At 42.1% G+C, this 25735-nt stretch overlaps 2 protein-coding genes and 1 non-coding gene across 6 annotated transcripts; 1 reads left to right on the forward strand and 2 right to left on the reverse strand.

The window, feature by feature from the left end:
* The first annotated feature begins 7283 nt into the window (after positions 1–7283).
* ALG1 (ALG1 chitobiosyldiphosphodolichol beta-mannosyltransferase) lies at positions 7284–18000 on the forward strand. Of its 3 annotated transcripts, none has more exons than XM_040591089.1 (13): positions 7284–7488; positions 7634–7711; positions 8718–8821; positions 9336–9484; positions 10106–10195; positions 10806–10916; positions 11885–12006; positions 12777–12815; positions 13958–14017; positions 15405–15515; positions 16513–16627; positions 17389–17464; positions 17773–18000. In XM_040591089.1, exons 1-13 carry the CDS (start codon positions 7284–7286, stop codon positions 17905–17907), a joined length of 1395 nt encoding a protein of 464 aa, XP_040447023.1. In that variant the 3' UTR covers positions 17908–18000. The 3 variants fall into 3 exon arrangements, with proteins under 3 accessions (XP_040447023.1, XP_040447024.1, XP_040447025.1); XM_040591090.1 differs by having other exon boundaries at positions 7324–7488; positions 10806–10922; XM_040591091.1 differs by lacking the exons at positions 7284–7488; positions 7634–7711 and adding an exon at positions 8469–8594 and having other exon boundaries at positions 10806–10922.
* Positions 18001–20212: 2212 nt separating this feature from the next.
* EEF2KMT (eukaryotic elongation factor 2 lysine methyltransferase) lies at positions 20213–25732 on the reverse strand. 2 transcript variants are annotated; one of them, XM_040591093.1, is made up of 8 exons: positions 25473–25732; positions 25334–25396; positions 24588–24668; positions 24289–24390; positions 23971–24104; positions 22830–23137; positions 21428–21577; positions 20213–20589 (listed from the first exon to the last, which is right to left on the reverse strand). In XM_040591093.1, exons 1-8 carry the CDS (start codon positions 25548–25550, stop codon positions 20519–20521), a joined length of 987 nt encoding a protein of 328 aa, XP_040447027.1. In that variant the 5' UTR covers positions 25551–25732; the 3' UTR covers positions 20213–20518. The 2 variants fall into 2 exon arrangements, with proteins under 2 accessions (XP_040447027.1, XP_040447026.1); XM_040591092.1 differs by having other exon boundaries at positions 20213–20722.
* Positions 25631–25703, reverse strand: TRNAK-UUU. Its single transcript has one exon. It is a non-coding gene; the product is annotated as a tRNA-Lys (tRNA).
* Positions 25733–25735: the final 3 nt, after the last annotated feature.

Consider the following 25735-nt stretch of genomic DNA (forward strand, 5'->3'; position numbering starts at 1 on the left):
CAGCCGTCTGGCAGCAGATGCTCCTGTCATCTTAGGATGCGGGGTGCAGTCAAACTCTTTCCTTTCTTTCCCTGTGCACAAATGTAGCTTGATAGATAAGGTTTATATTTTTATTGCAAAAAAATCAAGCCTACTGCTGAACTGAATTGCACACACAGCCTCCTTGAGCACCTCGGTGAGTGAGGGAGAGGGGAATTCAAGGAGGAAGCACTGGGTAGGCCCCATTCTCACTGTGAAGGTTCATTACACTTGCCCCGTGTGCTCTGCTTTTGTTCTGCTTGTGTTTCAAGCTGGAAACAGGGCTGTCTGGCTGAAACTCCAGGCTGGACTAACATGGGTTTAATGGCCTAAACTCAGCTCTTCCTAAAGCAGCGAGTACCGTACTCTGGGTATTCATTCAGGATCAGGCTTTGTCTTTCACTCAAACATCTTAAACTTTTTGTGGGGAACATCCTGTACTAAGTGTTTTGTTAGAAGGCTTCCACCCAATTCCCAAACTCACCCTGTCTTTTCCGCAGCTTATAAGAGAGCCCAGGGTCACAATGTGGGGTATAGAATCCACAGGCTAAAAGCTGCCTCTGGTAATCCATGGAGAACAGAAACCTTATGCAAACTGGAATGAAAAAAACAAACCAAACCAGTATATGAACACTGATTAGTCTTTCCTCTCCATACAGTGCATTTACTTTGCAATTTACTGTCCTCGTTAAAGCAGCCCCTCCCACTGCAGTAACGTTAAGTACCACATGAAGTGTAAGTAACTTGTTTTTCTACAACATTTTGAAGAGGGAAGGGTGGGTGTTGTCAGAATTTCAGTGTTTGCAGTGACACAAGATTTCATCATTAATAGAGATGATTACCTGTTGTGAAAGATAACGTCTCAATTTCAAGCAAGTCACAAACACACTTACTTCCCCAAAATAAAGGTTCTAAAGTATATGTATGTGCAGGTGCTGGCAAACCACCTTATGACCGCACTGGACCGAATGAATCTCAGAAGCTAAGCTGTCCTGGGCTTTGGTACAAAGCCGCAGCTCCAAACCTAAATTAGGTTTTAGTCTAAGCCAGGTTCTAAACAGAATACCTCTGTTTTCTCCCCACACAGTGGAGGTCAGCCAAGCTTGCCTTTTTTTTTTTTTCCCCCCTGTTATCATGAAATATCATGAAAGGAACGTGCATGCTGATGTGTAGATCTAATATGAGTTCTGCCTCTGCCTTGAACCTGAAGCTCAGCCCAGCCCTGAAAAATAGGGCATGAACACAATTAAAAAGTATTTGACCCTTTTCCTGTAATTTGAATTTTTTCAGTTGTGCAAAAGTATGTCTAATAATTGCTAATTTGAATTTTCCTATGGGAACTTACTGAGAATCTTACAAGCCATATATACTGGTTCTTCTCTTTCTGATTCACTTATCCCCCTTCTTCCTCTTCTATGCTTGTATCTGTAGAACTGAGTGGAAGTAAAAAATTTATTTCTATAATAAATACCTGTACCTGTCTGAAAATATGTCTAAGCCAACACTTAATCAGTCAGGAGAAACTGTCTTTGGGAAGTTGTGTAAAAATTTCCTTTAACTAGGTGACTTCTTTTTACCTTCACACTTTCCTTAGGGATTTTTTGGGTGGGAAGAAAATGACTAAAGCAGATAAAAAGGAGTTGGTGAGATGAAAAGGCAGCAACTGAAAGAACGGTACAGTCTGGAGTGGCAGAGAGTGCTATGGGTGGAGAAAGGAGCATTTTTTAAAGGATCTTTCCACGCCATTTTCCCTTCAGGAAGGAAGGTTGAAGTTGGAATGCTTGGTGAAAAAATTACATGCTATGGCTCTATCTAGTGCTAGCTGTGGTCTTAGCATAAATGGGATAACAGCTCACATTAGGTGAGGTTAGGCAGGCATACAGTTCACATCACAGCACATACTAAACAGAATAAAATTAATTTCATAATTTAGAGCACAGTGGTCTTTAGAGGAACGTTTAGCTTGGGGCCAGGAAGTCCTACCTTTGAAACACCATAGTCTTCTCATCTTCAGTGCAGCAAGCAAAGCACAGGAGATTCTCAGCAGCATCAAAACAGACTGTGGGCTCAGCACAAGGCTACCTGTTGTAGCGTGTCAGGCTACCTCTAGAATTGCTTCCAAATTGAGCTTATTCTGTGACCAAATCCTTTCATCTCTACTGTAGCAGGGGTTGTACTGTAGAAATTGAGCAAACAGGAGAATAAACACAAGAAGCAAATAACCTTGCTGTTAAAAATGGCAATAATTTACCATATGACAATATAGCACAGCTTCAGTAGTCTGAACCCTTTGAAGTCATGTTGGGTTTATGACCACGGTTAATCTGTACTCCCACGGTGCAGGCGTGATTGGTGCAAAAAGTATTACCAAGATATTCTGTGTTAATTTTTTCAGTGCAAACAAAAAAAGTCCACAATGCAATTTTTAAGAAGTTTGTGCTACATGTATTATGTGGTAATAAAAGTAGCCAAGGTAGCAGCAGGTTTTTGTGAGGTTAGTTTGAGACATTTGAGTTGGTGACTTCTGGGATTAGTGAAGTTCCACTAGTCTGAAGGATTTAGGCTTCTGTGTCTCTACTTTAACCGCACTTGCAGCAGTCTGACTGGAGATGGATCCTAAGTGCTTACACGTGTATGTAGTGTGTATCTGTCAGGGAGAACAAGTTAGGTGATGTTCACAGGAACAGACATGACTCAAAAGCTTTGTAGCAGCTTTCATTTTATAAGTGGTCTGCGGCATAACCCAACGAATAACATAGTGACTAACTGGTTATTCTGTTTTGGCAAACATCCTGAGATATGAATATGGATGACAAAGGAATTAAAACCAAAAGTGACTTGGAACAAAAATCTGCTAACTCAGCACTGCTCCTGAGAGCAAATTTAAGCCAAACAGTCTTAAGAAACTGGTGCTGGGTCTAGATTTTTGACTCACTGAGCTTAAGCAGACCATTTCTAGAATAAACTGCTAACAGCATTTCCATAGTTTCTGAAATATCACAGGAAGGGGGAAAAAGCCCTTTTAAAATATAATTGCTATGCAATAAACATGCAAAATTTTACAAGCAGAAATCAGTTCTCTCTCAGAATGCACTTCTCATAAATGTCTTAATCTCTGTTCCTATTTTCAGAACCTCAGATACGTGATGACTACACCGTATTTATCATTCTCTGACAAAGTGCTCTGAAGATTATATAGGCCAAAAGAACGTGTATTGCAACTCTACCTTCATAAACTCAAGTCTCTGTGCCTATAAAGCTAATACACTTGTAAGTAATTTTAAATAGTTTGATAACCTGCCAGAAAATACAGCTATACAGAATTTGTGGTGTTATGCCTGACAGCCTGCAGGAATCAGTCAGTCATTACATCACAGGACATGGTATTTATACTTTATTCAGGGACGTAAATATGAAAAGCAATTTGCGTTTCACACTGAAGTGATACACAGCAAGGAGCTCTCAGGCTAGTTAGGCAAGAATTAAATGTGAGATTCCCAAAAGATCTCCTAGGTTGGTACAGATGTGTGACTGCAATGCCAGGGGTTTACATGTAAAAGTAGGGGAGGGACATGGGACAGCGAGGCTTTTCTCAAAGTGACCTTGACTGCTTTCACAGAAAAAGATCCATTCTGAACAGGCTCTTTGAGCAAATATTCCAGGCTTTATTATCTTGTTGAACCAGACTGCCCACAGTTGTAATTAGCAATATTCTTTAAGAGGGAACAATGGTTTCATTGTCACCACATACATGCTGGTAGGCAATATGGAGAATTACAATGGAAATATAACAGCTAACATCTGTTTTTGTCATAGGGACAAAAGAAACATAACCACAATATCAACATAGCATTCAGACTGGGTGGCCATTAGGGTCTGCAGAAGAACACCCTTTATCTGTGTCTTTATTCCTATTTGTAGTGAAGAAAGACCATTTGTTCTCTCCATTGTGTGACACATTTGATTCCTAGTCAGGACATCTAACCTAGTTTTAAACTCTTGTACAAGGCTCTAACTTAATGATTTTTCACCATGGGGTTCAATTACTTCCACAGAGCCTTGGCAAGAAAATGTGGCAAATGTTTCTGTCAGGAGGCTTCTATTTGCTCTTGACATCTCCGTTTCCACCAGAAAACAGGGATCAGCAAAGTGAAAACAGCTGAAAATTCTTTATTACACACATGTATTTAGTACCCAGTGGAATGCAGATGTTGAAGCCATTTAGTACCTGGTAGGATCAAGACCTGAGGCAGCAAACAGAGAGATATCACAGAAATATCCAGGATATTAATTCAGATTCAGGGAAGCTGAAGGTCTCTTTAGAATTTAGTAGAATCTAGCTAAAGAAAAACATACGCATTCAATAGTAATGGGGCTGCACTGCAATCATCTGATTCTCTGGGATACTCTAAAACTTACTGGGAAAAACCACATTGTGAATGACCATCCAGTATTACTACAATTAAAAACTAGCTCCGAAGGTGGAGCTCTTTTTTGGTTTGCAAGACAAGATTGTGATTTAAAAGGTTTAATCCTATTTCACTGTGCAATGAGTGCTGGTATTGCTCAAGGACCAGTCACCTCTCTGTGCAAGTGGCTTTCCCTGTCAATAGTCTGCAACTGTCAACTGTCCTGGTTACAGAACGAGGTTACAAGATTTGGATAGGTGATGATCTGTATTGATTTTAAAACCATGTGCATTTGGAAGCTACAGTAGTCAGGAAGATCAAATGGTAAAACTGAACTGCAAGTTAGAACTTCAGTAGGACTCTGTAGCCACCTCTGCTCCACAGTCTGTGCGGGACATTGGGCTCAGCATTTGAGCTTGGATAAAATACTCTATGTGCTCTACCATACCCAGCTGCTGAAATAAGTGTAATCCTATTTTTTTACCTAATGGGGATATTACCAGTCTTTACTATGATAGCCACTGAAGGTAAAAAACCCGTCCTTTTTATAATGGAAAACATTTTATGTCATGATACAAATTTGTATCTCCATATGAGTAGCTTTAGTTGATATCTGTATGTGCAGGACTTCCACAGTTCCAAAGATCAGAAACACAGACAGGCAGGTAGATTAATACTGGAGTTTCCACCTGAGATGAAAATGTACAAATTTTAAGATTCCTGAATTTCCAAGTGCTAGGCAACCTGCAGCATAACTCGGGGAGGAAGATATTTAACACATTTTATGGATAATAAACATTAGCCCTCTGACTACTTTAAATAGCTTGCCTTAGATAACATGTAGCATTTGTTCAAGTGTTTTATTTTATAAATGCTGTATCTATCATGTCTTTCAGGAGCAGCTTTTTTTTTTTTTTTTAACCTATATTGATACATATGAGAATATGGCTGATGAACATGAACTTTAACCACCTTTGCTCACACACCAGCTGCAAATGGATGTGGTGTTTCCAAGTGCTAGTTACAACAGGGCCCTGAGTACAGCAGCAGGCACTAATGGCCCTGACCAAACTCACCTTGGGCCTCCATCCACACCCTCTGCCCATGGGCCTGGAAGCCTCATTTAAGCTCGGGCCTGGCCTATAATTCTCCCCTGAGCTATGTTGCAGATGTACCTCTTCCTAGTCCTGTTCCTGAACTGTTTCAATTTAGTAGCTTGACCTTTGCCTTGTTACCTTGCTTTTGCCTGATAATCGATGGACTGGCCATGGGACCTGCTGCTGTCACCACCTGCTGGGGTTGCTGTGGGACTGTGCCCTGCTGGTGACATCGCTGCCTGGCCCGTGCCGTGGCTTGTCTTCTCTTAGTACACAGCTGGCTCTTGCTGCTCCCTTTGTTTTACAGAGTATTTTTTCCAAACCTGTTTCAGGCTTGATTATAGTTACTTGCTTGGTACAGGTACAGATTGGAGTTCTCATTCTGCATTCATGCTGTGAGAACTGGCTCCAAACTGTCATTTAATAAAATGATCCGTCACTGATCATTTTATTTTATCATTCCCCAAAATCTTGGGGAATATTTCAGGATAACTTCTCTTATTCATGCAAGCATTTGTGGTGCTTTCTTTCTGCAAACATTCTTAGGGAAACAAGCAAACTACTCCTACATGTAAGAAAGGGAAGTTAGGATTACCTTGGAAACAACTGTCTTGATTTATATTATTGAATAGTTTGTGCACAGTTGTTCAGCAGTAACTGGAACTAAGCTTTCTAAAAGATATGCCTTCCTTCAAATACATAAATTATTTTTCCTGCAAACAACTTTTCCCTTCCCTTCCCTCCCCTTCCCTCTCCTCCACAGCTGCTTTTGGTCTGCTAGTCCAGAGGTGTGTTCAAAATTTTTGTCTGGAGCACAAGAAGAAGAAATAAGGGGAAATGGATTATTGCTCCACAGTGCTGAGGGCACTTTCAATCCCAGTCAAAACTCCCATTAATACCTCTCTGTCTCAGAAGTTTCGGCTTCCTTGAAGCGGAGGAGATGGCCTTAGCTCACAGCTAATGAAACAGACTTCAGGTGAGGAAACTTGCCATCTATACAGCCAGCCACATTCTTTGTGCTGAAGATGGTGTGGTATTTGTGAAGGATTTTGGATATGAAAACCACTAATGATTGCTCTTCTTCTAGTGGAGATATAAGGGCACCCTTTGAATCACAATTTTCAGTCAGATTTGACAGAAATGCTATAAAATAGCCCTTTGATCTGCTCTCGGAGCCTTTCTCCAGTCCACCCAAGCAATCAGCAGCAGATTTTTATCTCCGAAGAGCCCTTACTGCCTAAGCTCACTCAGGACACATGCCAGATGTTGCCCTCGCTCTCAAGTAAACTGTTCTCGTTACTTTTAGCAGTTTTGTTGTTTCAGAGGTCAAAAACATAACGGCAGAACACTGCAATACAAACACCTTGAACTTGAACAAGAACTATTTTTCAGCACCGCAGGTACCAGTTATTTTCTACCTTTGAAGCACTTAAGGCCGTTCTGCGCTAGAGAACATGCCACTTTTTTCAGTCAGAGAAGACAATTCCTTCACCAAGCCTTTACCTCGGGGGCGCGCTGAGCCAGTGACTCACGTTGTGAGGGCCGCTCTTCCGGGGCTCCTTTCAAGTACCCCGCAGAAAGAAAAGTAATTTTGCATCGTACCGTAAACTCATTTTAAACCATAGAGTTTTGGAGCTGCCTCTAGTGACCGCTATTCCCCTCCACAACCATTTTTTTTCTTTTAAAACCGAGGTCCCCTCAGAGCGCTGCGCCACCAGGTGGCGCTGCCGCCCGCCCTTCCCGCCACCGGCACGCCAAGATGGCGGTGGGCGGCGTGGCGCTCGGGCTGGCCCTAGGGCTGGCGGCGCTGGTGGCGGTGCTGCTGTGGCGGCGGCGGGCGGTGGCGGTGGCGGGGCGGGTGTGCGTGGCGGTGCTGGGCGACCTGGGCCGCAGCCCGCGGATGCAGTACCACGCGCTGTCGCTGGCCCGGCACGGACGCGACGTTTCGCTGCTGGGCTACCTCCGTGAGTGCGGGCGGGCCGCGGCCCGCCCCCCCTCCCCCCCATCCCCTCAGGGGCCGGCGGCCGCGGGCCCGGGCTGAGCCCGGCTGAGGCGGCCGCGGCGGGCGGTGCGCGGGGCCGCGGCTCTGACCGGCCTCTCCCCCGGCAGAGAGCGTGCCGCACGGCGACGTGCTGCGCAGCGACAGGATCCGGCTGGTGCCCGTGCGGGAGCTGCGGGGGCTGCGAGGTGGGTGCCCCCGGCCCGGGGTGCGGGCAGGCGGCGGGGCCGGGAGCTGCAGGGGCGGGTCGAACCGCGCGGGGGGCGGGGGGAGCCCGTCCGTGCTGAGCCCCGGCGGGCCTGGGGCGCGTCGCGGCAGTCACACGCACAGGGAAACATCGCTCGTTCTCTTTTTCTTATTATTTTTTTTCCTCTTTTTCTTTTTTCTGTTTTGCTTTCTTTTTTTTTCTTTTTTCTCCTTTTCTCGTTTTGTTTGTTTTCCCTTTTTGTTTGTTTTCCCTTTTTGTTTGTTTTCCCTTTTTGTTTGTTTTCCCTTTTTGTTTGTTTTCCCTTTTTGTTTGTTTTCCCTTTTTGTTTGTTTTCCCTTTTTGTTTGTTTTCCCTTTTTGTTTGTTTTCCCTTTTTGTTTGTTTTCCCTTTTTGTTTGTTTTCCCTTTTTGTTTGTTTTCCCTTTTTGTTTGTTTTCCCTTTTTGTTTGTTTTCCCTTTTTGTTTGTTTTCCCTTTTTGTTTGTTTTCCCTTTTTGTTTGTTTTCCCTTTTTGTTTGTTTTCCCTTTTTGTTTGTTTTCCCTTTTTGTTTGTTTTCCCTTTTTGTTTGTTTTCCCTTTTTGTTTGTTTTCCCTTTTTGTTTGTTTTCCCTTTTTGTTTGTTTTCCCTTTTTGTTTGTTTTCCCTTTTTGTTTGTTTTCCCTTTTTGTTTGTTTTCCCTTTTTGTTTGTTTTCCCTTTTTGTTTGTTTTCCCTTTTTGTTTGTTTTCCCTTTTTGTTTGTTTTCCCTTTTTGTTTGTTTTCCCTTTTTGTTTGTTTTCCCTTTTTGTCTTTGTTGTTTTACCTCATGTGTTTCTTTATCCATACATACCTTAACTACCTATACAGAACAGTCATTTATAGGAAATGTGAGTTTTTTGTCCGAAGCCGTTTCCACTGTCACATACCCTTGTTTTAAACCTCTCTCTGATGTGCTCATTCCTGCCTGGAGAGCTGTAATGTTCTTACCACCTTTTTCTGTCCTTTTGCAGTTGGTCCGAAGCTTTTCCAGTATGGCATAAAGGTCATTGTGCAGGCAGCGCAGCTACTGTACACGATGCTAACGATAGATCGGCCGGCCTATATTCTTCTTCAGGTATGTTTTGCGTTGGCACTAATTCTAATATAAATAGGTAGTACTATGTTACAGGACATTTTAGTGGTCTTAGACATTGTTCTATTCGAGAGCTGAAACTGGCCCAATCAATGGTGTAAACCTGTATCAAACTACATTTTTGGCTCTAAGCTTTGATACTTAGTTAACTCCAACAACTGTTCTTCCTGTTAATTGTTGAGCTTCCAAACTTCATTGGCATGGATAGTAGAAAGAATAAATCTTAATAGAAATGTTTGTATGTGTATTGGAGGGGAATTTTGATCCTGATCCAATGATAAAATTTGAAGTGCCTACCAATCTTCATGGGAGAAACTGGCAGTTCTATATTTGGTGAATACAAAGTTGTCTCTGTTCGTTAATACCCTTTAAAGTGATGTGATTTTGATGATTTAATTTTATTTTTCTGGTAGTTGCTTAGTGTTTGTCACTTGACCACAGTCTTATGCTATTTTTACATGTTATTATTAAATTTTACATTTTACATATTAAACAGAATCCTCCAGGCTTACCTGCTATAGCTGTTGCCTGGGTAGCATGCCTTTTCTGGAGAAGCAAACTGATAATTGATTGGCACAACTATGGATATACTATAATGAGCCTGAGTCATGGAAGGAATCACCCATTAGTACAAATTGCAAAATGGTTTGTACAGTAATTTCTTCTCCTCTATAAATTATGTACCTTTGCAGAATTCAGAAGAATGGAAACCAATGGGGGGAATATAATTAGTGAAGGGCTGTTTCTGTGAAGGGTTTCTGGATTTTGCTATGTTAAATTGCTTTCTATTTCAGAAAGCATGGTCTAAAACACCTTTGTTAAACATGTAGGAAGGCAATTTGATGAATCGGGTTGCTTTTGAAGGCAGGTTGCTTTTACATGCATGTGCAAGCTTTGATCTTGTTATTAGAATTTCTTTATATACTGGGCGTGTGTTATTCTCTAATGATGCCTTATACTCCATCTCATCTTTAAAGCTCTGTTTCTTGCTGAATCAAATTGGTGGCATGCAGATAAAGGATTTTGAGTGTGGTGTTCTTAGGGCTTAGAGGATAAGGGAGTCATACTGTATCCCCTCTCAAACTGATGCTGCTTCGGTATAAGGAGCAAGTCAATAATTGGTAATTAAATTTTAGTTACTGGGGGCAGTTGGGTTTCTTTTGGTTTTGTTTGGCTTTTAATTAGCATGGGCACTCATGGGTGGTTATTGCTTGGCTAATGCGATTGCCTTCCTGTGGTTTCTAACAAAGATTTAATTTTTGTCAGGTATGAAAAGCTCTTTGGGCGTTTGTCTGACTATAACTTGTGTGTCACTAATGCAATGAAAGAAGATCTGTGGGTGAATTGCAATATAAAGTAAGTCTCATACCTCTAACTAGTGTGTGCTTATGTGAAGTCAAAGGAATGTATCCCTAATGATTTTGGATTCAGGGGAATCTTACGAAAAAACAGGTTTCCTGAGCCCATCCATCACCCCTGAAGCATGTTAGCTCAGTTTTGTAACGAGCTAGTGGAGTGTGGGCATTCAGGAACCTTCATTACAATTTGACTAGAAGGTGGCAATCCAGATGTTAAAGAGGTTTGCTACCAAGCTGCCTACGGAATCAGAATGAGGCAGACATCACTGCGTTTTTTAATAGTTAGTCTGCCTTGCACGTTTTTCTTTTGCAGTCAGAGGTCTTTAGGATCAAAGTTGCTCAAGAACAGTTATGAAGTAAGATTAAAAATCAGGACAATGATGTCTGCATTACACCCCTTGAATATGCACACAATCCTTTGTTACAGGATTAATGTGTCCACCTTGGTGTGTTCCAGCTAACTTCAGGAATACAGAAACTTGTAAGAGTCAAAAAATTAATTACTTTGCTGTATTGATTTACCTAACATTGTAGTAGCCTGCCACTGTAGCATGTATGTTTTGTGACATCTGTTTTTTTATTTAACATGTGAATTTATTTCATTACAGGGCAGTAACGCTCTATGACAAGCCAGCTTCTTATTTTAAGGAAACACCATTAGAAATTCAGCATCATTTGTACATGAAACTTGCCAAAGACTATGAGCCTTTTAAACCACAGTATGTGTAAGTAAGGCATGCTGTTACAGTCCTTAACCAAATGACGTAAAGTTATTGCACTTAGATACCAAAAATACTTTTGCATGAGGTCACAAGTTACTGAACATGTCAGCAGGCAGAGTGCTCTCTGTGTGCTCTTAGCCAGCAGCTGATGCTGTGCAAGTTAGTGTAATTGTCACTAGGAGAGGCCAGAATAAGTGAAATCATTGAACTGTGATACCACAGTGCTTGGTGTGTGAAATAATAGTGTTTTATTTTTAAAGAAGTTGGCATGAGTACTGAGGCAATCTGTAATCGAATATCTCTAGGGTGGAACTCAGCAGTTGTCTAGTTCCCATTAAACTAGATGACACTGATTGTGTGCTTTGTTCATAGCATCCCTCCCTTTCACTTTAGAGAGCCCCCAGGCTCTTGGTCTAAGTGTTGAACTCTCTGGCTGTGTGCCGGATGTCTCCTAGAGAGATTTAACATGGAGTTACTTTACCAAACTAATGTTTGAAAAAGAAGTGAAAGCTGTAGCGTATAGTGCTTTCTTTTTGGAAATGCCCATCACAGAATGTATAGGTTCTGAGTTTAATTGAGTAACTGTAATGTTGGCCTCAGTGCTCTATGATTTGTTACATCCATGGTTTTACTTAACTTGTGATTGTTTGAGACAGAGCTGGAAAGAGAGGCTGACTGTTTCCTCAGCTTGTTAAGGAAAACACTTCGTTAGAAGATGGAATCGTGCCTATAGCCGTAGTGTCACTAGGCTCTTGGCAGCAATAGAAAAGATGAAAAAAACGGTCCCCTTTGTGATCAGGTACCTCTCTGCAGCTCAGTACTGTGATGACTGTGTTTCTAGAGAAGCTGAGCAGCAAATCCGAAACAGACTGTTTGGAAATTCATGCAAGTTAAGCATAGCATTTCCTTCTGCGTTTGTTGGCGGTGTTTGTGTAGTCCATACTCAGAAAATTCTGTTTCTGTAGTACAGAGTCTGTCAGTTTGAGTGCTGAGAGATCTGCCTTTACAGAAATGGATGAAGGAAATGGACATGTGATGAAAACCAGAGGACGGCCAGCTCTTCTAATCAGCAGCACAAGCTGGACAGGTTTGGAAACACATAGTTTTATTCCACTGTTTAACAAAAGGTAAAACCAGGGCTGCTTCACTTCCTCACGCTTGACACGCTATAGAGGCACGTTGACATCATCAGTGGCAAAGTTAGGTTTTTCCTTCATTTGGCTGGAAGAATTTGAAGACATGTTGTATATGATACACCTTGGTGGCTAAAAATCAGTGATTTGTTTAAAGTTGTATTTTAATTCTAGAGCTACAGTCTAGAGGCTCGGCTTCAAGAATGGTTAAAAGACATTTCCTACTTCTTTTTTTAACTTCCATTCTAGGCATACTATCTTGCATGGAGGTGTAGAACAGATAAAGAAACTAAAATATGTACTCTTATTTCTGATGGTGGTATTACATAATTGTCTTGCTTTTTGCCCTTTTTTTTTTTTTTTTTTTTTTACTCTGCATGAAAAAGGGGAGCAGAGTGGAAACATCCATCGCTAGTAACCATGGGCAGAATTGTTTATACCTTTGAATTAACTTTCTACTCCTAATTTTCTAGCTTTAGCAAGTAGAAAAATTCTAACTTGGTAGCTTTGAGGATGTGCAGTATTTGTGGCTTGTCTGCCATGTTGCCAGTAAGGGGAGCAAATACAGACTTTTATTTATGAAAATAGTTACAACAGATTTTTAATAGGAAAAGCATGGTCCATTCTCACGTAAAGGTGTGGAAAATCTTGATGGTTGTTATTTAAAGACAATAATTATAAATGAGAGAAATATGACTATTACTAATAAAGGCTTCTCTTTCAGAGGATGAAGACTTTTCAGTCCTTTTAAAAGCCTTAGAAGGTAGGTATGAAGGAATTAATCTTACCTGTTCAAAGAGGAGTGCTTGTATTCCGGATGGTTGTGAAGGGTTTTGCTAAAGAACAATGCTTCCATACTCAAGTGACAATGCAGATGTATTTTAATTAGCAGTGGTTAAGAGTAGTAGTTGAAATACAGATATGCAACATCTGGATTTAATTAGGGTAGTTGTCAGGGAGAATTCTCGTAGAATCGTTTAGGCTGGAAAAACTTTTAAGATGACCAAGTCCAACCATTAACCTAGCACTGCCAAGCCCACCACTAAACCGTGTCCCTGAGCGCCACGTCTACACGTCTTTTAAAAACCTCCAGGGATGGTGACTCCACCACCTCCCTGGGCAGCCTGTTCAGTGCTTGACCACCCTTTCTGTGAACAAATGTTTCCTAATACCCAATCTAAACCTTCCCTGGTGCAACTTGAGGCCATTTCCTCTCACCCTATTGCTTGTTGTCTGGGAGAGGAGACCAACACGCACTTGCCTACAGCCTCCTTTCAGGCAGCTGTAAAGAGCAATCAGGTCCCCCCTGAGCGTCCTTTTCTCCAGGCTGAACCCCCCCAGTTCCCTCAGCTGCTCCTCATCAGACTGGCACTCCAGCCCCTTCCCCGGCTCCGTTGCCCATCTCTGGACACGCTCTGGCATCTTAATGTCCCTCTTGTAGCGAGGGGCCCAAAACTTCACACAGGGTTTGAGGTGCGGCCTCACCAGGGCCCAGTACAGGCTGCAGTCTGCCATTCTGCTTCTTACTAGCTTGTAAATAGCAGTTTTGTTTCCTAAGATTTTTGTGTACTTTCAATAGGCATCTGTCAAAAGGAGAGAAGGGAATACACATTGGTTTATTCTGTAGACTTTGCAGCTGCATTTTCTAATTGATAATACATTGAAACAGCTGATACCTTGTAGCGGAACAATGCTTTATGAATAGTGCATTTTAAACAATCTATAGTTGATTTCACTTGAAGCTCTTCAGTTTTAATATGGCTAAATTTACTGCTGTTTTACTAGGTTTATGCTTGTAAAGAAATTACTTGAAGTAGAAAGTTAAACAATTAATATGCTCTGACCATTTTTAAACCAAGCATCCATGGGTTTTTGACTATAAACAGTTTCTTTTATCTTTTCCAGATTATGAGCAGTATATCAACGAGGGAGTCAAGCTTCCGTCTTTAGTATGTGTGATAACAGGTAGTAGTTTATTTGTGTTACAATTCTTTCAGTGCTAATACAGAAGAAATAATCTTTCTTCTTATGTTCTATGCTGACTTTTCTGTTGATGTTGGAGAGAGGAGGGACTGTTGTCTTTTATGTCTGATTTTAGGAGTAGTGATTTATAGTTGGACTGTTACAGCCACATAATCATGGAACATCTTTAAAGAAGAGAAGCTGTCTGCCTCCCTATCTAGTACAGCTGTGCATTATTCCATGTTCAAATAAAATTAAGTCAACATAGGGATACTGCTGCAAAAGAACTGTAAAATCTGATGTTTGAAGTGTTAGGCAGAAAGATTTCTATTTAATGCTCGAAAAGAGAAACATCAAATGAGATTTTGCCAAAAAGCTGTATAGACAGAATGAACGCTGTTTGATTAACCTTCTCATTAACAGCCAAGTAAAACTTGGTGTGATTTCGAAGGGCCAGTTGTGCTGATGAAATTTGTTATTACTTATTTGGTTATCTTAAGGCTGTAGGCAAAATGCAGGTCAAGGCTAGGGGATATCCATGGGCTGAGGCCAAGTGTGTGAGGGTCCACAGGGCTCAGGGCCGGGTCCTGCACTGGAGACACAACAACCCCACATAACGCTGCAGCTTGGGGTAATGTTGTGGGAAAGGGCCTGGGGGTGCTGGTCAGCAGCTGGCTGAATATCAGCCAGCAGTGTGTTCAGGTGGCCAAGAAGGCCAACAGCATCCTGGCTTGCATCCAAAACAGTGTGGCCAGCAGGACCAGCACAGTGATTGTCCCCCTGTGCTTGGCCCTGTTGAGGCCGCAGCCTGAATCCTGTGCACAGTTTTGGGCCCCTCACTACAAGAGGGACATCGAGGTGCTGGAGCGTGTCCAGAGATGGGCAACAGCGCTGGGGAAGGGGCTGGAGCACAAGTCTGATGGGGCGTGGCTGAGGGAACTGGGGGTGTTTAGCCTGGAGAAAAGGAGACTTAGGCAGGACCTGATTGCACTGGAACAGGCTGCCCAGGGAGGTGGTGGAGTTAAAAACCTGGAGGTTTTTAAAAGACGTGTAGATGTGGCGCTCAGGGACGCAGTTTAGCGGTGGGCTTGGCAGTGCTGGGTTAATGGTTGGACTTGGTGATCTTAAAGGTCTTTTCTAACCTAAATGATTCTGTGATTATATATTGATGGCAAACTCTTCTAAATAGTGAGTACGGGAGAAGTCTTAAGTTCATGTTGTTTTCAAGGGGACTTAGTCTTTTACATGTCTTTCTGGGGATTGTGTGTGGTATCCTTTTTGATGTACTCAATAAAACGGGAGGTTGTCTGCTATACAGTAGGATGCACAGACCACACTATTTTCAGTCGTCTTGATAAAAAAACAATGGGTTTTTTTCTGTTTTAAACAGGTAAAGGACCTCTAAAAGACTACTACAATGGACTGATAAATAAACTGCACTTTAAACATATCCAGATCTGTACACCATGGCTTGAAGCTGAGGACTACCCTCTCTTGCTTGGTAAATAGTGGATTTTGAAATACGCTTGAGAATGTGTGAAAAACAACTTAGCACAGTTGCAGAGAGCTGATAGAGATTTTGCACAGATGCTGGTAGAACACAGTAAGCGAATGAAGTTGGTGGCACGAGTCAAAACCAGAAATTTACCGTCACTGACCAGCAAAATTGCTGAATTTGTCTCAACTACAGTTTTCCAGTGTTACCCTAAGAAGTGGATGGAGTGCCAGTGTGGCCATTTTAGCCTGTTCTTTGTAGTCTTTGTTTCTTCTAACTATGCTGAAATACAGCATGCCTGTGCACGTTCCAGTTCACTTTCAGGGTCACTTCAGTAAATGAAATCATAAAGTGTTTGGCTGAGCAACCAAAAGTAGCTGAAATTCTAAATTAACATGTCCTTGGAATAGTATTCCCTTAGCACTTTCATTATATTAGCATGAAGTGTGAGTAAGCTTAATAAAGTAGTAAAATACATATTCAGCTTGATCTACATTCTTCAGGGTTAGAGCCTGCCAATTTATATGGCTGTAAAAGGCTGCGTTTATTGGGTTCTTCTTAACTAACTAATGTAATGTCTACAAAATCACACTGTAATTTCTCTATTTTGAAATCACATCAACTGGAAGAGGTCGCTAGTGAGCCGTGCAGCTTATCCTGTCTGATACTGATGGGGTTTTCCTTTGTGTTTACCCATTTTTAGCAGATTTAGAGGCAGAAAAGCTGTTACAAGATGGGTGAAATGTTAAGATTCCCTTTAATTTAATATGCACTTGCCTGGTTTGTTTCTAAAGTCTGACTGATTTTAGTCACAAAGTACATTGTGTGCTTTTTTTCCCCCCTGAGTGTTGGAAATTGAGTCAGTCTGGGTGGTGTTGAAGGTAGCTCATGCTTAGCTTGCATCACCCGAAGCAGTACATAAACAGAAAGAAAGGTTTGGAGTAAGACTAGAAGAGCTGCTTTCAGAGAATTCAGACTCCTGTCTGGTTTGTTTGCTTTTCAGGCTCAGCAGACCTGGGGGTGTGTCTCCATAAATCATCTAGTGGTTTGGATTTACCCATGAAGGTGGTAGATATGTTTGGCTGTTGTTTACCTGTGTGTGCAATACATTTTGAATGGTAAGAGCTTGCTCATTCTGATACAGTTTAAGTGGTCCTATAAAACAGTATTCTTACGAAGCAAGAGTTCAGCAGCTACTGCATGTATCAAATGAGATTCCAGTATTATGCTGTAATTTTTTTCATTTGATAAGCTAAGTTAGAAATCAAGGTGGTTTTATTTTCAGTTCAAAAAATTAACAGTAGCTTCTATGAAGTTGGGAGCGTTTAATGCAACCACTTGCCTTAAGAAATAACTACCCTTTAATCCTTTGGTTCCATATACTTAATGTAAAAAAAAAAAGCTTCCTTTGCATAATATGTCTGTTCTGTGAAGGGGTGAGTTTATGCCTAGTCAGAATTTATGGTCCTTTGGGGAAACAGCAGCTTTTATAAAGAAAGAGAAATTCTCTGGCAAGATCTTATGAACTGGATCATGGACAAGTTTTCGTTGTGGGTTGATTGTAGATTATTGCCCTGATTTTTAATGTATGTCCAGATGAGTGACAAAAAGATAGAGTGAGGGCCCTTTTGTACTGTAATCACAGATTTAAATAGTCTGACATAGAAGGGAGAAACAGTCTTTAAATCTGGAAGTTTAAAACTGCCACCTTCATTCCATTTTGTCGGGTAGGAAGCTTGTATCTAAATGTGCAGGATCATAATGTTACATCTGAAGAGACTGTGCTAGGGTATCTGTGACTATGCGACTTTTTAAAAAATCTGTATGTCCCACTTGCTGCTTTTTGCCTCATGTTTTCTTCTATGACTTCTGTTCACAGTTTACATGAACTTGTGAAACACAATGAAAATGGTCTGATATTCAGGGACTCGAGTGAACTTGCAGAACAGCTAAAGGTAAAGACTTGGCTGATTTTTCTTTCCAACTAGCTATAACTGCAAAGGTGCTACCATGTGAGCCGCCTTTGCATATCTGACTATCTGTGCATTTTGCATTCTCAGAAGAAACTGCTTTGCCTGGTGAATGAATCTGAAGCTGGCAAGAACGTGTTAAATATTGTCATTGGTCACCATTTATAGGGCCAGACCTAAGAGTGCTCTTTTACTGCAGCATTGTGGTTGAGGGTTAGCGTTGGGGAGGCTAGAATGAGCCTCAGATGTAATGTGATGGTATTTTTCTGTGGTTTTCCTTTTTTGACTTACAGATGCTTTTCTTGGAATTTCCTACACTGGAAGGCAAACTTCACAACTTCAGAAAAAACCTCCGTGCATCCAAGCAGCTGCGCTGGGATGAGAGCTGGGACCAGACTGTTCTTCCTTTCCTTGGGCAGAATGAATGACTGTTTGTGGGGGGGGGAGGGTGTCAAAAAAAGCTAATACATTCCTGGAGCTGTATAGGTTTGATAAATTGTTAATAAACACTTTGTATTGTCTATAGTTCAGTTTTTAATTAATTCATCTTGGAACAAGGGTTTGGACAAACTTCTTCCTTTAAGATTTGAGCTTCTCATGTGAGTAAGTATAGTGCTGAAGGTGCAGCTGAGGTGATTTCTTACGTGCTGTCTAAATGTTGAGGGAAAACACGGTTCCTGTGCTGAAGAGCTTGAGCCTTGCCATCTGGACTGCTGTTCCTTACCACTTGGGATGAATCTTCAGAAAGTGGGAGGGAGGTTTAGTTACTCTAGGAGCTCCTATGTGCAAAATCCGTTACCTGTGCTGCTTAAAGGTCACTTTTTGGTGAAGATGTTTGAATACATAGATAAACCATTACCAGTTATACCTAGTGTACAGTAAGTGCTGTAGCAGATGATTTGGGTGTGTTTTCTTGCGAGTGCAGATGCCTTTTATTTTAATTGTCTTATTGGAACTTCAAGGTAGTGGGGGGAGGTGGTATTTTTTCAACCAGTAGAATATTCTTGGCTAGTCTTCCCTAGACAAGTGCTGAATATCCTCTTGTATGATTTCATTGAGACAGAACCATTTTATTTCAAAGTTCGTTTTCCTCTTTACAGTGTGTGCAAGAATGTGAAAGCACAGCCAATGGTATGTGACGGCTTTACTGAACGCTCAGAGTGAAACAGACATTTCAGTGAGTGTTGTCCTTGTACACTGAAGTGAATGTGCCCATTTGCCCTGAGAAAGAACATCAAGTGCATTCTTTGTTGAACAGATGAATAGAAAAGGAAAAAATGAAAGCAAAACATATTATTAAAGTATGTGTAACTTAATAAAAGGGCACTTCATTTTGAGTGCTCCCTCAGGTAGACCTTTCATCTTTTTATTGTTGATAGCAGTGTTCATATGCAGACCTAATTGCTTACAAGAGGTTTTTCATCACCTTTTTGATTGTAAAATAGGTGTCAGTCATCTAAGGAATAAATCTGCTTGGCTTTATTATGTGGTTACTGCTTTTCGGAGTTCTTCCTTCAGTGGTGGCAGATGATCACAGTGGGTTCTGCACCAGCAGTTTTAAACCTGCTTACTGAGTAATCATTTCATATCTACTTTTGTCAAGCTAGGCAGCCACTTCCTCACCTTGCCTTTCCTCTTCTGCACCATGGTTACAGTAGCCACTGTCTCATGAAAAAAGACTGTAGACAGTGATTTGCTCCCACTGGTGAGAAGGTGAAAATAAGAGTCCAAGTTGCTTACTGAAGGATTTTGGCAATTTAATTAGTTTATTGATTGAAGAATGGTCCATAAAGAATTTATAGCAGATTTCTGGGGTTTTTTTCTATTTTTTCTTTCTGCTGCTTTCAAACAAAATCCTGTTGGGTGGTTTGGCCATTCCCCTTTAACTATTGATGTGCATATGGAGGTAAATTAGGCACTTCTCTAATTAAACAGTAATGCCGAAAGCTTTAGAGGTTTCATCTTCCTATAATAAAACTGTAGATCCAAAACGAGCCGTATGTACAGAACTTCTGAGTGACTTGAAGAATTTTGTGTAAGGGGAGATAAAGGGGCACCTGTCTGGGTCACTAGCATGCGTTTAGTCTGTAAGTCGTACCTTTGAATTCTTCCTTTTTGAGGGGGAGGTAGCTAAAATTTGGGATGAGGTTACTTCTGCATATCCAACTTCATACTAGCAGTCATGGAATAAGATGATTCTTCAAGTTACCTATTGTCCATTTTCCCTCCATGACTACAGAAGGAGGAGGCTAAAGTATTTGTCCATTTCCTTTGAAGCAGCCTTTAAAACAAAGTACAGAAAAGTCCAAAGAGGAGAAAGGGGAGCAGATGTGATTTTCTGCTTGAGGACCAATACTGTCCCAACAGTGATTAATGAATTATGGAAACCTTCAAAGAAGGTGAGCTCAATTCTTCCTTCTTGCAGTATATGTGGAGCATTGCTACAGAGTAGGGTTCTTTTTATTTTCTGGCTGTTCTGCGGATGGCTTCCCAATAGCTAGTTGTGAAAGTGACAGTCCTTCTGTGAGAGAAACGTAAATCAAGCTCTGATTTTTGTCATCACTGCAGAGTAAAGATGCACCTGATTTACAGCAGTCTTACTATCTGTCTCCTCTTACAGCATCATGTAAGCTTGGGGCAGCATCTACTACATTCACTGTAGGTATTACTTATTTTTAAGATGACCCATACTGTGAGTAGATAAATATAAAAAAAGTAGACAATTAAAGCTGTTTTTAATATTAAAAAATATTTATTACTATGAAACATTGTTTTCCTCCCTTGTTGGTGTAAGATATACATCCTGTGGTCCTGCAGATGTGCCTCTGTTATTTACAAATCAAACCATTTAAAAAAAAAATAGTTCAATTCTGTTGTCTTCTACAGAATCAAAGTGCAGTATGATTAGGGTTGGGTTTTTTTCTATTGTGTTAAGGTTCACAGATACTTTTCAGCGGCGGCAGCTTGCTTGCACACATGCTGACAATTACAGGAAGAAACATAACTCACTTTGACAACAGTCTGTTCATAGTTACATCCTCAGTGCCTCTCACGTACGTTTCCAGACTTCAAGATAATCTTGTTACAAGGATGGGATGGCTCCTGTTGGTCTGAAAATTTAGTTATGTCATATTTTCCAAGTCTATATAAATAGCTGTAGAATAGTTACGTTTGGCTGCACATCACAGAGAAAAATACTGTTGCTGTGGGCTGGAATAATCTGCCATCCAATGCCAACTTTAGCTGTAAAGAGAAACACTGGGAATCATATTTCTGTTTAATAAAACGAAGAGCAAAAGTTGCATGTCAAGTCATGTAAGAAAAGCTCTTCAGTGTGCTGTTAAAGCAAGCTACAGGCAAATGCTTATGAGTATGTATTTTAAAAAATTCACAATAATGCTTCTGCCATGCACAGCATAATTTTGTGAATTAACAGATTGCTGTAGACCAGCTGTACAGCTAGTAGACTGCAAAAGACAGGCTTTTGAAGAGTATATGAATGAAAAATCCCAAATCTCTCCCTATTTGATTTAATCTCTAGTTGTTTTTTTAACCCTTAAAGAACAAGTTGAGATGCAGCCTAAAACCTTTATCTTATCTGTTATCAGTGTGACAGTGCAGCACAGATGGCTTTCCTCCTCTAAGCTTAACCCTTTTTTTTAGTTTCCTGTTGCCACCATGCTTGCAATTAATCTCAAGTTGTCACTAACAGATGTGAGCTGTGACAGACAGGATACAGCAAAAAGCTAAGCTCCAATCTCCTGATCAAATCCATCTGGAGAAGTTACTGCTCGTAGGCAGACTGCTCTTAATTCGAGCTCTAAGGTAAGAATCTCACTATCAGACAATACCCCTCACCTAAAAACACTCCTGTTTGTCTCTGCTACAGGGTAAATAACGGGGAAAGAAGCCAAAATTATTGATACACTTCATGAAAAAGGCACCTACCAAGTTCAGCCTGGAACAGGTGATACGTGTCTGGATTACGAATTGTGAAAGCAACGTAGACCTCGGGAGGTTTTCTATCTGCTCTCAAAGTGGAGAGTTTTTGTAGCATACCAATAAGGGCTAAAATTATCTCTGGATCATATACCACATCTGCACAAGAAGGAAAACATTCAGTATTTATTAAGACTTGAGGAAAAAGCAGAATGAAAGCTACAAAACAAAAATACAAAATACTCGCCTTGCAGAACAGGATTTTTGTATTCAGGGGTTAAAAATCCCCAAGAGATCTTAGAAAATGCCTCTGTATTACATGCTATGTCAAGCTGCCCTCATCTCTAAATCCCTAAAAATCGGTGCTTCCCTTTTGTGAACGGATTGTCAGATACTGCATTTCAGCCCATCTTAAGGGAGACAGCAAAAACATGTGAGTGTTGGTGTTCTGTTGCGACTGTCTGTAGCAGAACAAAACTGCATTGTTAAAAATTGGTATTTTAGAGGCTGATTGCAAAGGACTCTGAGCTGCAGCAGTTTTAATCTTGAATAACTTCCTTGAGAGCAGAAAGAGTGATGAAAGGTAAGACTGATCGCTAAGGGGTACAAAATGTCAGCCATACCAGTTAGCACTGTGGCTCTGAAATGTGTCAGCGTTATGTGCAAGACTGATGTTCAAGAGGTGGTTGTTTACTACACAGAAATGTCGAGGCACGTGACTGTGTAACAGCAAGTAGTAGATACATATAAATCACCTTCAGTTCTGTGTTGCCTTCATGAGCCCAGCCTGGGCTGGTTTGTACATTCTCTGAATACTATAGTTGCCATTAGGTAACGTATGTAAAGTCACTTCCTTTTATAGAATTTACATGTTCAATGCACCATGCGATACCTTGGATGACAAAGGCACTATATTCTGTCATTTTTTCACCTGAATTCTTAGGTAATTTTTGCTTTACAGGGAGTAAAATCCTGTAGCTACAGCTAGGAAATTTCACTACTGCTAGATTTTCTGTTATTAGATTGTTTTTTTTATAAACTCCCTCCAGATTTATACATAGCAGAGTTAAAAAAAGGGTTTTTTTCCTTAACATGTTATCCCTCAAGAGAATGTCAAGATCACCTGTTGTTATTATTGATGAGGCTCTTAAGAGTGACAGATTTATCATCTGTTTCTGGATTAAAAAAAAAAATACAGAAGGGAAAAATAATTTGCTTTTTGGCATTAAGTATGCAACTGCTGAATATCTGAAGAAGAAAAAATGGTGAAAGGAGCTGGGAACAGATCTGTCACACACTTCCAGAAAGGGCTAAGTCAGTCCTGGACACAAATATCTTTGTGTTTCTCTCTCTAACCTGCTTGTTCCCGCACGATAGCACGCAGCGAGGCACAGCCAGAAGCGTGAAGTACCTGCTGCAATGATGACGTCGGATTGAAGGTCCAACAGCTGCTTTTCTGTAACTGAGCCCCAGTCAAGTTCTGCAACAATTAATTTGGGGTTTTGGGAATTTGTTGCTTCTGCCTCCTGGCCTCGGGTCTGTGTTTGCACGTGCTGGGTAGTTTCAGGCTCCAAGACAAAGCCATTCAAATGGATATTTTCTGTCAGCTGTTTGAGAACACAGTGGTGGTAGTCACTAAATATGTATGTCTTGGGATTGCAGGTTTTACAGATGGCAATTCCAGTGAAGCCAATCCCACTTCCTAATTCCAAGACTGTCCTGAAAGGTAATGGAGCAAAAGTACTTATTAGGACTCTAAATTTTAGGACATCAAAACATTGTAAGTACCTCTAAAGGTAAAATCAGTTCCAGATTTTTTTCACTAATTTTTAAGTAAATCACCTGCAATCCAGTCTGTGTCTCAGATAACTGGGGGAATTGGTAAACGCTGAAGATGCAGTTGTAAGCATAGAAATTAGTTACTTGAAATACCGCTTCTGTGTATGCTACAAAGCATTTCCACCGTGTGGATGAGATCCAGTCCCACCTGTTTTTAGACTTCTGCAGCATGGTCATCTCATATGAATGGGTTGTCCAGTTCTTTTCATAGTCAGTCAAGAGAAAGAGATGCTTTAGTAGCACTGTTCCTTTCCTTGTGAGGTCAATACTTTATATTAACTTATCTGACTCTTTCCTCAGAAGTGTTTGTTCCTCTCAACTGCTTATAAACAAAGTCAAGACGATGCGATCAGACGCGCACACCTGCACATCGACCATCTGAAGTTAGATGAGATGAATCCCATCACGGAGTGAAGTGCCCTAGTTAAAGTTCCTGGCTAGGCAGTGCGGTAGCTGCAGTTTAACAGCCTGCTTTACAGAGCTGGCCAGACTGCATGGTGTGATGGTTTTGCTTTTAAAACCTGTCTGAAAAGAACTACTCTCCTGGATTAAAGTTTGACTGTTGCAGAACAGATGAGAGCAGCAGTTACCCAGTAGCCAAAGGGTGTAGTCATTTCTGTTATTTTGGGGGTAAATACTGTATATTATTAAATTACAGCTGTATAGCTCATAATGCGAGTATCTTTCCCCATCTCTCAGTCTGCTGTTGTTACCTGTTACTAAAAACTGCAGAGTTCTCTATTGCCCATTCAGCAAGATAAAGAGCAGCATCCCATGTGACGAGCCCTGTGGTCCCTCCAGAGATAATTGCCACACTCTCAGAAAGGGTAACGCAATCTCCTGTGGGCTGGAGGACACACAAGAAGGCAAAGGTGGATCAGCAGATAAGTTTTACAGTTCACAATCAGTATTAGCGCCTGGAAAAAGGTAGGAAGCACTATGGATTTCTTGGGGGGGGTCTTTTTAAAGCCAATTACTGTTCAGTTCAGGTGATTAAAAGTGATCGATAACAATGCAGCATTAGTTCTTACCAGTAAGTAGTTTTTGTAACAGTGAGTAGATTCTTCCTCATTTAAAACATCTGCCAGTGTATCGTACAATTCATCCAGGGGCTCAGATGCCGTGGATTCGTGCTGCACGGAAGAGAACAGGGTGGTTTTGGGTGTCAAGTTGTCATGGATCAGAAAACGTCCACAGGTTCAGTCCCATTTTAATATACCATTGGCCAAAATACTTTACACAGAGTGCTATGTTTTGTTATTACATAGTGTAAAACTGTAGGGGAAAAAAAAAAAAAAGAGTTGCAAGCAGCATGAAAAGTAAGCCCTACCTTTTTGATGAGTTCAGTTAGGAAGCATCTTCTGTACTTAGCTGAAGGGGGATATTTCACACACAAAGGGTGGAGAACGGTCTAAAACGAGAACAGCCACTGAAACCGGGTATCAGGTGAAGATTTTATGAGCGGCAGCAGGGGCCGGGGAGCTCTCAATCGGTGCTGTGTGTCACAAAGTGAGCTGCGGTTTGGGGTGTAGCTGGAAGAAGCGATGCTGAGGCAGAAAGCGAGATTTGATGATCTCTGATGGGTGTGTTAGCGTGGCAGCAAATGTGTTTGCCAAAAAATAAATAGCAAAACTGAGTGCAAAGAAAGTCCTGGGTGCTCTCCTCCATCATTCGCTTTCCTCTTCTCTCTCCTGTTTTGGTTTGCTGCCTCGTTTGTGATTGCCCACCCGGGCGCCATGGCCGAGTGGTGTGAGGCTGGTGCCGGGGGGATGGGGACCCCGCGGGCTGGGGGAACGGAGATCTCTGTGGCTGGCGCCGGGGGGGGACGGAACGGGACGGGACCCCCGCGGGCTGGGTCGGCGCCAGGCGGTGCCGGTGCCCGGGCACACGGGCGGCAGCGGCGGTGCCAAGCGCAGGTCGTTGGCCGGAGCAGGAGCCCGCGGCTCTGCCGGGCCCAGGGCGCTTATTTCTGTGATTACGGGCAAAACCCAGCGCAGCGTCCGCGATCGCTCTGGGGGCGGGGGGGGGGGGGGGGTGGGGGGGGGGGGGGGGTGGCGCCCAGCTCCCGCACCTTACCGCGTGCAGGATGTCCCGGAGCAGGGAGGAATCCGCCGAGGTCCGTAGGTTCTGCTCAAGTTCCTAGAACAGGATAAATAAATAAAGCCGAGGCCTGGGACCGCCCGCGCCCGGGGCCGGCCGCCCGCGCCCGCCGTACCGGCCAGGGGAAGGTGCAGAGCTGCCGGGCCGCCAGGAAAGGCCGCTGGAAGCGGGGGCCCAGATGCGGCCCAGCCATGGCCTGCGGGCCCTGGGACCCCGGGCTCGCCCGAGCGCCTCCCCGGCGGAGGCGGCGCTAAGAAAGGGAGTGGGGCTTCCCGCCTGAACAGGGGCTCGAACCCTGGACCCTCAGATTAAAAGTCTGATGCTCTCCCGGCTGAGCTATCCAGGCCCGCGCCAGCTCGCCTCCGGCCGCCCCGCCCC

The sequence above is a fragment of the Falco naumanni genome, chromosome 4 (assembly GCF_017639655.2).
Source record: "Falco naumanni isolate bFalNau1 chromosome 4, bFalNau1.pat, whole genome shotgun sequence".
Taxonomy (NCBI): Eukaryota; Metazoa; Chordata; class Aves; order Falconiformes; family Falconidae; genus Falco; species Falco naumanni.